This window comes from Pan paniscus, chromosome 15 (assembly GCF_029289425.2).
Source record: "Pan paniscus chromosome 15, NHGRI_mPanPan1-v2.0_pri, whole genome shotgun sequence".
Taxonomy (NCBI): domain Eukaryota; kingdom Metazoa; phylum Chordata; class Mammalia; order Primates; family Hominidae; genus Pan; species Pan paniscus.
Window position 1 is genome coordinate 94,690,620 of NC_073264.2, and position 12,635 is coordinate 94,703,254.

Sequence of the window (12,635 nt, forward strand, 5' to 3'; positions counted from 1 at the left end):
TTGTGTTTGTATGTAAATTCATTTATTGACATCTGCCTCATTTCTGCACCGTGGTTTCCAGTATATGCATGCCATTGTATTTGTGGAGGGGTAAAGGAAATAATTTAGCATGCAAGATTGCTACATCCAAATGGTCTCTATTTCCATTTCTGCTTTTGCTCACCCATCTTATGCACAATGCTTTTGTTCAGTAATTTGCAATAAAAGCCTATGTGTAATTCTGGGATAGGAGTCCAATTAGAAAAAGGTTTGAATTATACTGCAATTTATGGTACTTAACTTTAGTTAAGGATATATCTTGTATGCTAGAAATCTCAATTGTTTTGAAGTGGAGTGCAAATAGTCCAATTTGTATGTGTGAAAAACATACCCAGACTGACTGTATATGGAAAGTATTTATGTGTAAGTTGAACAATACATGTAGCTAAAGATTCTTCCTCTAATATTTCCTTTAGTTTTTTTTAAATAATAGTTTCTCTAAACCACCTCCATCTTCTCTTCTTGTTTTAATAATTGAAAAGAGTAAGAGGAGGCAGTATGATGTCATAAAAAAGAACTTTTGACTAGTTGGTTGAGATTCTTGGACTCTGGCCAGTTCTGTTCCCTCCTACCTATGTGGACCTTGCACACATCATTTAAACTTTTTGGGATGTTGATTGTGAGTAGGTATATTGGAGGGCTGTCTCAGTTATCTATGGATGCATAACAAACCATCTGAAAACATAGTGTCTCATATGGCAACCAATTATTTAATCGCAATTCTGTGGATTGGCAATTTGTCCTATGCTCAGCTCAGCTAAGCAGTTCTTTTGATAAATTACTCTAGGCTCACTCATGTATTTGCAATCAGTTGGTGGGTAAGCTGGAATTGGCTGGCCCCAGATGGTCTCACTCCCATATCTGGGGCTAAGCTGGGATGGCTGGAATGGTGAGATGGGTGGGGTGTCTTGGCCTCTCTTTCCACATGATGTCTCATCGTCCAGGGGCTAGGCTGGACTTGTTCACAGGTGGCAGTCTTCTGAGAGAGTGAGAGAGCCTCACTCACTCAAGGCCTCTCAGAAGTCACACAGCATCATTTCTGTAGCATTCAACAGGTCAAACAAGTTCCAAGGCCGGCCCAGATTCAGAGTGGAGAAATAGGATCTTTGTGGTTATTGAAGGATTGGCAAGAATTTTATGGTCACATTTAATCTACCACAATCTGTCCTTTGGACATAATTATTTACCTTCTTTCCATATGCAAAATATGCTCACCATTTTATATGACCTCCACAAGTCTTATTCATTTATGGCTTCAGGCTTAAAGTCTAGTATCTTGTGATCTGCATGTGATAGGTCACTGATGAAACTTCTTGGTAACTGATTCTCTTGATTCAGAGTCCTGTGAACTAAGAAGGAAAGTTATCTTCCCTCTCTGCACCCAAGACACAATGTTGAGACAGGGACAGGATCATAGCAATAAGCTTCTGTTCAAAAAGAGGAAGGGAAAGCAGATAGCAGTCATTGGTCTATAGCAGCTCCAGCCATAAACACATCAACAGTTCCTCTGTCTCCAGGAATAGCATACATGCCTTGATTGTGATCTGGTTTTGTTTCCTAGAAATAGTTCCCTAATCTGTTCTTGTCCTCCTGAGCTCTTGGCTCCACTCTCTGAGACATCTTTTCTTTTCAATAAGAAATGGTCCATGATGCAGCTGAGTAACTTTCTCAATCTGCTTCAGGCATGTAGGAGTTAGGGTCCCATAGATCTCTTTTCATTTAGAACTGCATCTCTTTAGTTTTAGCTGGTGGTGCTTTTGCTAGTATGACTTTCTTAAAAACTTTGTGGATTTTCAGTGAATCTCATTGGGGTCCTGAGCCCCTAAAGCCACATCTATAATGATTTTTGAGGCAGTCCTTCCTATACTTTGGGCGTTTCAGTGTGCCCTTAAAATTATTAGAATCCCTGTTATAGCTGAGAGGCTCAATTAGACATCGCCTTATAACTTTCTGAAGCCTTAACAAAGGATCTTAGAGTCATAGACCATATTCTTCCTTTGATCTTTATCCTGAGGCCATTCTTACTTTGAGAATCATTTCTAAGCTTGTGGGACCAGGATTTCAAACAGTTCTATTTTCTAAATCAGCATGTTTTGGCTCTGGGGACATACGTAACATATTTGACACCCAGGGTAGATCATTTTTTAACACTTCCCTCTTTATATGACAAAGTTATTTTTAGTAACAAGCTTCAAATTAGCACATTTTTATTGCTTATCCTTTAATAAACATTGTGTTTTACATAGACATTAATTTGGAGAATTTCCATTAAGTTCATAACAGTTCAGAATTGTATGAGCTTGCCCTGGGTAGTTTGTATTCTACCTCTTTGTACTGCATATTCCCTGAATGGTATATTTGAAATAGGCAATGATAGCATCGTGATTGGAAAGATGAAGAGACAGACCTTGATTATTTCAATTCTGTGATTTTGTGAGACCACTTGGAGTTATTTCTATGCATTTAAAATTCAAAGCAGTGAAGCAAAGTGGTTGGAGTGAACATTTGAAAACATGTCCAGCTGAATCTCCATCTAAGGGAAGCCTCTCTAGTTTAGTTTGGAAATGAATGAGCTGAATCCACATGGGTTGAGGCCTTTCAAATATATTATCAAAACTTAGTAGGAATCCTAGCAATTATTTAGAACTTCGATCAACTGAAGATTATTTTTGGGGAAATGTATTTTATTGCTGACATTGTTTAGAATTGATGGCATGTGGTAATAAAGCAGGTTGACTTTTAGTGGGTATTCCAGATATTATCATATGCAGTGTATCCAGATACTCCATAAGAAATTGCTCAAAATTTGCGACGTAAAACAGCAACATTTAGTTATGTTCATAGACTCTGTGGATCAGAGATTCGGACAGGGCATGATGGAGATAGCTTGTCTCTGTTTGATGATGTTTGGGGCTTCATCTGGGAAGACTTGAATGCTGGGGGTTTTAATTATCTAGAGGTTTCTAGATCATACGTTTGGGCTCTGGGATGGGGTGACTTGAAGACTAGGCTAAGCCAGCGCCATTGACTCAAGACTTAAACATGGTCTCTCCCTGTGGCTTGGCTGTCTCATGGCATCCTGGCAGAGATCTGGGAGGAGTATCTAATGAGGAAGTTTCTGAAGAGAGAACATCTCAAGGCAGCAAGTGGAAGCTGCGTGTCCTTTTATAAGCATCATTTCTGTCATGCTATATTGGTTGAAGCAGCTGCAAGCCCATCCAGATTCAAGGGGAGGGAAACTATCCTTGACTTCTTGATGGGAGGAGTGTGGAGAACCCGCCTCTGGCCACAGATTATTTACATTCTTTCCACTTGCAAAATCCTGACTGGAGGTCCAAGATCTTCTCATCAAAATCAAGTTCAGGTGTAGATGAGGCTTTTTGGGCTTGGCTCCTTAAGTATTCTTCCTTTTGCTTTGAATACTTGTGAATGAAAGAAATGTTATCTGCATCCTGCACAGCTAACATGCAATAGTGATACAGGGGTAGGATTACTGCAGTAGAGACTCATGTAAAAAGTGAGGAAATGAGAGGAAGGTAGTCATGTCCGAATCTCTGATCCACAGAGTCTATGAACATAATTAAATGTTGCTGTTTTATGCCGCTAAATTTTGAGTAATTTCTTATGGAGTATCTGGAGTCCTTAGAAATTCTGAAAGTCACAGAGCACATGTCACTTGTTCCTTAGTTAGGTGCGAGTCCTGCTTCCTGGGAGCTGGTCTCTTTGGCTCTAGGCCCCACCCTCTGGGAGATGCCCATCTTTTCCTTCTCATAAAAAGTAGCCTGTCATTTACAGCTAAGTAGTTTTATCAGCCTATTTTTTGCTTATAGAAGTTTGGAAATCCCAAAACATCTTCTTTTTTGGGCTGTCTCTGTCCCTTTCAATCTACAATGGTATAATTCCATTAAAAACATGGGCTTTTATGTCTCAATTTATAAACCTGCTTCATTAAACGTGAGTCAAATGCACAAACCTCTTTGGGATAAGTCCTTCTACACCTTATGCTCTCTATGAGGCTCCTGGGAATGATGACTTATGATTCTTAGAACCCTTATTGTTGAATGAAGTGGATGCTGAGGTATGCCCTTAAGATCCTTAGAAGGCACCCCCCACCCACCCCCGGCTTTTTTTTTTTTTTGTCTATCTAAAAGAGTCAATGGTGTACCATATTAAATTCTGAGTTCTTAACAAAGGGTTTTATATTCGAGCCCTTGCTATCATTTTTTTCCTACTGAGACCACATTTTCCTGATAGGGCCCTGGATTTGATGTTTGCCTTGAAACTTTTTCTTACCTTGAGAATCCTATGCTGGCTGGAAGTACTGTCCTGAGCTCAATATTTTCCCTTTAAATTCTAGGTGAAGACAGATTAATTCATTATTTTATCTCCCTCCTCTCACAAGCTCTGAGTTCATAAAGGCTTAGAGTCTAACGCCCCCTTGGGGGTGTTCACATCTTCACAAGCACTATTGAAAGAGACATTGACTATGTGGTGGTCGCATCTCTCATAGGCTTGGGGCACGTCTCCAATAGCCTCATGTGGGTGCTGCCTCACTCCTCTGCCTCCCGCCAGGGCAGCTTGAACAGTATCACCCCTGAACTTGGAAATGTCTTACGCTCCACCACTTTTCTCGTTCCCATCACTTCATTTGCGGTTCCCTTCCTGCGGTTGATGTCAGTGCTGACTCTACGAAGGGTTCTGGCTGTGTATGTCCCTGTGGTCTTCACAGAGTGCCAGTGGGCATGGGAAGGCCTGGCTTGAGGCCATCACTTTGGCACAGCACAGTCTCTGTCTTTGAATGCAGCATCTACCTGTCCTTGAATGCGACAAGGACAGAGGAGCTGTAGCGGAAATCTACTCTTTCAGGTGGATAAAATAATTTTGAAAGAGTTTATTCCGGGAGTTAACATCATTTCTTTTCTTCCCTGATGTGCTGTGATGTTGCACTCTCTGATCCATGGTTCTGTTTTTTTCTTTATATTTCTGCTGAAAAGCTCTTGGAATGTTAACTTGAAATAATCCAGAAAGTGTCCTCCTCCTCACTTACCCCATGGCCGAGGTAACTTTACACAGGGCTTCCCAACACAATGCCACTGATATTTAGAGCATTTCTACTACTCACAGGAATAGAAAACACTCCTCACCTTTATTTTTTAACTATGACTGAAATCTAGCTAGTGGGAGAATAACCTGCGCTTTGGAAACTAGTGGCCCTTGAATGTGTTGTCACTTCGAGTGGCCCCTTAAGTTTTCATTTATTCTGATTCTTAGCCAAGTTTACCTCGGTGGTCAATTTTAATTGATTTCACTTTCTTGGCTTCTAGAACTGCAGTTCCCACGTTAGAAGAGCAGTTGTCACCTGCTTCTCAGCAGGGTGCTGTGGTCGTCACGGAAACAGGCCTGTTCGGTACTGCAAGAGGTGCCACTCAAATCATCACAGTAATGAAGTGGGGGCCGCTGCGGAGACTCACCTCTATCAGACCTCTCCTCCGCCCATCAACACGCGGGAATGCGGCGCTGAGGAGCTGGTCTGCGCCGTGGAAGCCGTGATCAGGTAACACGCAGTTTCTTAGTAGCTGCCTCTGACAACTCCACCTTGCTTTGAGCTAAGCTCCGCACACTGAGATGTGCATATTTAATGCAACCTCAAATGCCCTTAGCCCAGATGCTCACCTTCTCACAGTGTTGTAATGATGCTATTTTAATTCATGAATTCAATGAATATTTTTACGGATGCCAGTTATGTGCCACGCACTATGCTGGGCACATGGGAGGCAGGAGGGAATAAAATATAGTCTCTGCCCTTAAGTTACCCATGTAGGGACTAGAAAAACATAAGCACGTCATTGTGGTACGGTTTGGTGAGCTCAGTAATAGCATTGAGGAGAGGGCGTTAGGGGAACTAGGTGAAGGGGCCAATCAGAGTGAAGCGTGTGAATAGGCCTGGCTTGACTGACAGCAGCATTAACCAGTCAGGAGGCGGGGAAGGCAACAAGGGCGAATTACCTGCATAGGAAACAGGTGCGGGACAACTCCAGGTAATTCCATGCTGGGATAAACCACGACCCTGTGTAGTCAGACAGGGACAGCAGGGACAGGTCCTGCAGGCTACTGGGTTTTTCTTCTTCTATCACATGACCAAAAAAAAAAAAAAAAAAAGCAATTGAAATAACTTCTACCCTTCCTCTCTTTTTGTCTGATACTCATCGAGGCAAGATTTTTTGTTTGCTTGTTTTTGTTTTATTTTGTTTTGTTTTGAGACAGAGTCTTGCTCTGTCGCCCAGGCTGGAGTGCAGTGGTACAATCTCGGCTCACTGCAACCTATGCCTCCTGGGTTCAAGCGATTCTCCTGCCTCAGCCTCCTGAGTAGCTGGGATTACAGGTGCGCGCCCCCACGCCCGGCTAATTTTTGTGTTTTTAGTAGAGACGGGGTTTCACCATGCTGGCCAGGCTGGTCTTGAACTCCTGACCTCAGATGATCCACCCGCCTCGGCCTCCCAAAGTGCTGGGATTACAGGCGTGAGCCACCGTGCCTGGCTCCAAGCAAGATTTTTTTTTTTAATTAAATAAATAATATGGCCGGGCGCAGTGGCTCGCGCCTGTAATCCCAGCACTTTGAGAGACCAAGGCGGGTGGATCACGAGGTCAGGATTTTGAGACCAGCCTGACCAACATGGTGAAACTCTGTCTCTATTAAAAATACAAAAATTAGCTGGGCGTGTTGGCGCCTGCCTGTAATCCCAGCTACTCAGGAGGCTGAGGCAGGAGAATCGCTTGAACCTGGGAGGCGGAGGTTGCAGTGAGCTGAGATTGCGCCACTGCACTCCAGCCTGGGAGACAGAGCAAGACTCCGTCTCAAAAAAATAAATTAAAAAAAATAATAATATTAGAATTTAAGTGTTAAAGGATAGAGGCGAAGTCTTTTCTGTTTCTCTTATCCCAGTGGCTGACACGTAGTAGAAATACAATTAATGTTTGTCAAATCGAATATTATGGAAAGTTTGAAAAGAAATAAAAACACTCAGCCATACTGATGATGATGTTATCACCATCATCATCAGTGTTGCTTATGTTCTAATTTTATTTAAATGTATGTTTCATTTCTATAACTGTAATCAGTGTATCCACAATTCTTTTTGAAATAACATTACACTATTAGCTCTTCTCCACGTCGTTGCATGGTTTCCATATTTATCATTTGTAGTGGATATAATATTAATCTAGCTATAACTTACTTTTCTCTATCGTTACATATTTAGACTGCTTCCAGTTTTTTACTTTTATAAGTAACGCTTTGAGAAATATTTTTGTACATAGTGCTGTACCTATATTTTTTATTTTCTTAGGGTAGATGACCAGATATCAAATACCTTGGTTCAAAGGGTATGAATATTTACATGGCTCTTAATACATTACCAAGTTGCTTTTCAAAGCATGTGTATGGATTTACAATCCCAACACCATGTATAAAACTTACCAATACTGAGTGTTGTTTTTTAAAATTGGAACTTGTTTAGCAAACAGAAAAAAGAATTTTCACTGTTTCACTTTCGTGTCTTTGAATATCAAATGGTGAATATTTTTCCATTTGGGTACAAGCTCCTCAACCTTTCCTTGTATCATGCATTTGCTGTCTGCACAGTTTCATGATAGATATAGAGGAAGCATTGACTTATAGTGGGATGGTTGGTGAACCAGAAGTCAGAAAGGATCAGTTCTGCTTGATGCTAATTGATTGGAGGAACTAGCCTCTTTGTGCCTCAGTTTGTTCATCTTTGAAATGGGAATGGAGTATAAAATAGTAAGAAAATAGAATGAGGCATCCTGGAGTAACTCAGGATGCACAGTACCCAGTAACTCAGTAACACAGTACTCAATTTAAAGAAGAGCAATCCAGGATGCTTGAGTACTCGTGAGGTACTTCCTCTGAATGGGTCATGATCTAGAATGTGTTTTTTCACAGTCTAACTTGAAATCACACTGCTCTTTGGCAGCTTGTTGAAAGAAGCCGAGTTCCATGCTGAGCAGCGAGAACATGAGCTGAACCGGCGGCGGCAGCTGGGCCTCTCCTCTTCCCACCATTCCTTGGATAATGCTGACTTTGATAACAAGGACGATGATAAACACGATCAGAGGCTGCTCAGTCAATTCGGAATATGGTTCTTAGTAAGAAAAAGAAGTTAACTATTCTCCACTTTCTTATTTCTCATTTCAAAATTGTACTGAAGAGGAATTTCTCCTGTTCTTTTAAAAGGAGTAAATAGTGAAAAATTAACCTTAGCAATGGGGCTGAAGCTATGGCAATAGCTGTCAATCCTGAGCTGCATGTTAGATTTAGCTAGGAAAGCTTTTAAAAACTAACAATGCCCAGATCGCATTCCAGAATCTTGGGAATTTTTTTAAAAGCTCTTGGCCATTGATTTTGATGAAGAGCCAGGTGTTAAACCTACAGTATCAGGATCTAGACTGGTACAAGTAGGAAAGTTGCTAGTATATATTGTCAAGTACTGGATTCAATAACATATACAGATAATTCACATCCCATCACCTATGTAGATGAAATTTTTCTTGAAAGTTCAGTCTCTGTGGAGCTTTTTGTATATTTATGATATGTCTATGTACACCAGAGACGTTATAGCCAAAGTAATGCAAGGAATATGATTGCTATTGACTGATTTAACTTCAACATCTATTCAGTAGAGATCAAACATACAGATCTAACATCCCAAGCAAGCTGAATTTACCAATGCTGCAGAGAAGCAGGCTTTTGTTTTGCCTATTGGAGACATTAATTCAGTCTCCATAGTGATATATCTCTATTATGCTTGCACATAGTTCCATGAAAGAGTCTTTACCAAATTGGCATTTAATTGTTGATTTCACATATCTTGTTTCCTAGAAGTTATTATTTAATGACACAATGGCTACTACTGTGAACTCTTTGAAGGCAAGGACAATGTTTTATTTATTTTTTTTATTCCTGGACCCTGCCATAGTACTCAGTAGAAGATTAGTTCATAGTAAATGAATGAATGATGTTTTAAAAAGTCTATTTATGGGCCGGGAGCGGTGGCTCATGCCTGTAATCCCAGCACTTTGGGAGGCCAAGACGGGCAGATCACGCGGTCAGGAGATCAAGACAATCCTGGCTAACACAGTGAAACCCTGTCTCGACTAAAAATACAAAATATTAGCTGGGCATGGTGGCAAGCACCTGTAGTCCCAGCTACTCGGGAGGCTGAGGCAGGAGAATGGCGTGAACCCGGGAGGCGGAGCTTGCAGTGAGCCGAGATCGCGCCACTGCACTCCAGCCTGGGCGACAGAGGGAGACTCCATCTCAAAAAAAAAAAAAAAAAAAAAAGTCTATTTATGATAGTGAATTGGGGGACTCCAAGGTATCTGAATTATTACTAATACACAATTCTTAGCAAAATATGATCATTTTAGAACTGAAATGTATATACATTATTTTCATTGAGGATATTGATGAAATATCATTTTGTTGACCTAACTTTTTAGAAGCATTTATCTGGTGCAGATTATATAATAGATTTCTTGTAGGAGAAAATGCTTAATTGGAAGGTGAAATCTTGAGGGAAAATTGTTGTTGCAATCCATCTATCCCTGTAGAAAGGAACACAGTTTCTGGATAAGCGATCCCCATTTTTAAAACTGCCTATTTCAAACAGATTATCTGGGATATCTTTTTATTGTTATTTTTATTTTTTGCCTCTTAATGCACCTGTAATAATTTTGTAAAGATGGATGGAAGCCGAACAAGGTTCTAATCTACCTACTTCTAGGTGAGCCTCTGCACACCCAGTGAGAACACGCCTACAGAAAGCTTGGCCCGGCTGGTGGCCATGGTGTTTCAGTGGTTTCACTCCACTGCGTATATGATGGATGATGAAGTGGGAAGTCTGGTGGAAAAGCTGAAGCCTCAGTTTGTCACCAAATGGCTGAAGACCGTATGTGATGTTCGCTTCGATGTCATGGTCATGTGCCTTCTTCCTAAACCCATGGAATTTGCCAGGGTAAGTGGAGGCCTACAGCTCACACCTTGTTAGAGAGGAGGACTTGGGGAGAAGTGCTGCCTTAGCTATGCGGGTATTATCACTGTCTGCAGAGGAGGAACATCTCTCCTTATTTTAATTAATATAGCTAAATGAATTTAGTAACTGTATCTTGGGTGATGTACTGCTTTGATGTTGATTTGGGATGAGGAAGAATGGCAAGATGCATTTGTGAGGTATCTTTAAGAATTTAAGGGACTATTCTTTCTCGACATTGCTGATTTTTTTTTTTTTGAAATGGGATCTTGCTATGTCGCCCAGGCTGGCCACCTTGAACTCCTGGGCTCAAGTGATCCTCCTGCCTCAGCCTCTGGAGTAGCTGGGAAGCTAAATATTTTTATTAAGAAACAACAACAAAAAAGCCTTTCTATGAGGTTACTAGAGCTCAGTCCCCTTTTGGCTTAGAATCTTTGGAAAGATTACCATTCAAATAGGGGAAATGTCTTTTTTTCTTTTTTTAATCATGTATATATATATATATACAGGTTAATGGTAGAAGTCCCTGCCCTGCCATTTGAAATGCCAAAAAGGTTCAGGGTCAGACAAAATGCACCTATTCCTCTCACTTAAGAACAGATTTCTCTGTGCTGATCCTCTTGCTTCTGCCTCAGTGGATCACATCTGAGAAGAACCCATGTTTCTTTTTTCCTTTTTTTTTTTTTGAGACAGGGTCTCACTTTGTCACCCAGGATGGACCGCAGTGGTGTAGTCATACTCACAGCAGCTTTGAACTCCTGGGCTCAAGAGATCCTCCCACCTCAGAGACTACAGGCATGCATCACCACATCCATCTAATTAAAAAAATTTTTTTGGTAGAGATGGGGTCTCTCTATGTTGCTCAGGCTGGTCTCAGACTCTTGGCCTCCAGCGATCTTTCTGCCTCAGCCTCCCAAAGTTCTGGGATTATACAGGCATGAGCCGCTGTGAGCAGCCCATATTTTTTGAATATGATGTAATTTGAGTCTAACCCAGAAAGGTGGATGTCCAGAATCAGGTTTTGGCAGTAATATGTGAATTTTTTTTTCCAAGTGTTTTCTAAGTGTTATTTTTATTTGTGATTTTTTATTTCCTTTCAAAGAGATCTTGAGGCAGTTTTCAGTAGAAACCTGTGCTAAAGTAGGACATTTAAGGATAAAACAGCACAGACCATCTATAGGGGTAACTTTTATTGGATTTTCAGGACTCAGAGTGATCTGTGCATTTTTGGAGATGTACTTCTTTCTTCTTTGGTGCCACCTACTGACTCACTTAGAAAATTGAATTTTTGCCTAAAGGAAATTTCCCATTTTCTGACATTCTTTGCCTGTGTTGATATATTTTCTATTATTATGTCTATTGGAATAGTGAAGAATTGATGTGACATGCTTCTGGAAAATGAGAAGAAATGATTATGTTGGGAGAAAAACTTTTCTTATTCCAACTTAGGTGCAGATGTTTTGGGGCCTGCAAATTAACTGATAACAGTTTAACTGGAGAGAAGACAAAGTTTATTTATGAGTACATGTGGGAGATCTCAAGGATAAATTACTTCCTGAATAGCCAGAAATAAAAGATTTATATATCAAACTTAACAAAAGGTTTACTTAAGGGCTTCAGTGAGAAGGTATGGAAGGTTCCATTGGGTTTTTTAATGCCATGGGAGCTGGGCAGGAACTGGGCTATCTCCACAGCAGCTGAATCCACAGGAAACTCCCTTTCGTGGGGGTTAACAGAAGGGTTTTCTCTGGAGACTCTGCTAGAGTCACATAACGGAAGTTCGGCTAAGATTTCTTTTTGCATCTTCTTTAGCTTAAATGTTTTCACTTTAAAATAATCTTTATACCAACTGTAGGGTTTTGGTGGATAACATTTCCCTCATCTGAAACTTCCCTTGAAGTTTCAACATACATGAAAGAAGCTAGGTTGATTTCTATAGAGGGAAGATTTAGGCTAGAAATTGTGAGGTAAGAGATCTGCAGAGGAGAACAAGAGCATAGAATGAGGAACCAGAAAAGCACAGATTAATGGTTGGGATAGATTATAAATCTAGGTTTTGAGTACGGAGGGCAGACAGTTGAGAAGATGTCTAGATGTTGGTCTTGAAGCATGTTTAGACGGTGGAGTGAGAACATCAGTGTCACAGTTATGGTTATTTTCCAGAGCAGAGCAGAGAAGAGGTGAGTGTTTGGTGAACTTCCTGAGTGGACCAAACTGTTGTAGCAATAAGTCCTTTGAATTTTATATCATATTGTCCCACTTCAGCTTTTGGGGCTTTGTAACAAGATAACCCAGAGTCTTAATAATGATCTAGGAAGTTAGGTTTTAGTTCTCAGTGGTGCCATGTCAGGTGGGTAGGAGAAAAGTTAGAAGTGTTAATTACGGGCAAAATGGGCAAGACAGAAGGATCTAGTTTACAAAGAGGTGAAAACTATCTCAAAGGTGATGAACAGGACTAGAATCTGATCACTCACAAGGGTTATAGTTTTTCATCAAAACATAAAATTTATCTTTACAATCACCTGCATTTTGACCAAAGATAATCAA

General features: G+C 40.6%; 1 protein-coding gene across 18 annotated transcripts in view; it reads left to right on the forward strand.

Annotated features, from left to right (window-relative positions):
- The window catches only part of UNC79 (unc-79 homolog, NALCN channel complex subunit), a 310,032-nt gene that overhangs the window by 134,867 nt on the left and 162,530 nt on the right, over positions 1–12,635 (forward strand). For all 18 annotated transcript variants that reach the window (XM_055097973.2, XM_063596389.1, XM_008958226.5 and 15 more), the window contains exons 12-14: positions 5,364–5,593; positions 8,034–8,205; positions 9,843–10,073. In XM_055097973.2, coding sequence (XP_054953948.1) covers positions 5,364–5,593; positions 8,034–8,205; positions 9,843–10,073 — 633 coding nt within the window. The remainder of the gene's footprint in view (positions 1–5,363; positions 5,594–8,033; positions 8,206–9,842; positions 10,074–12,635) is intronic.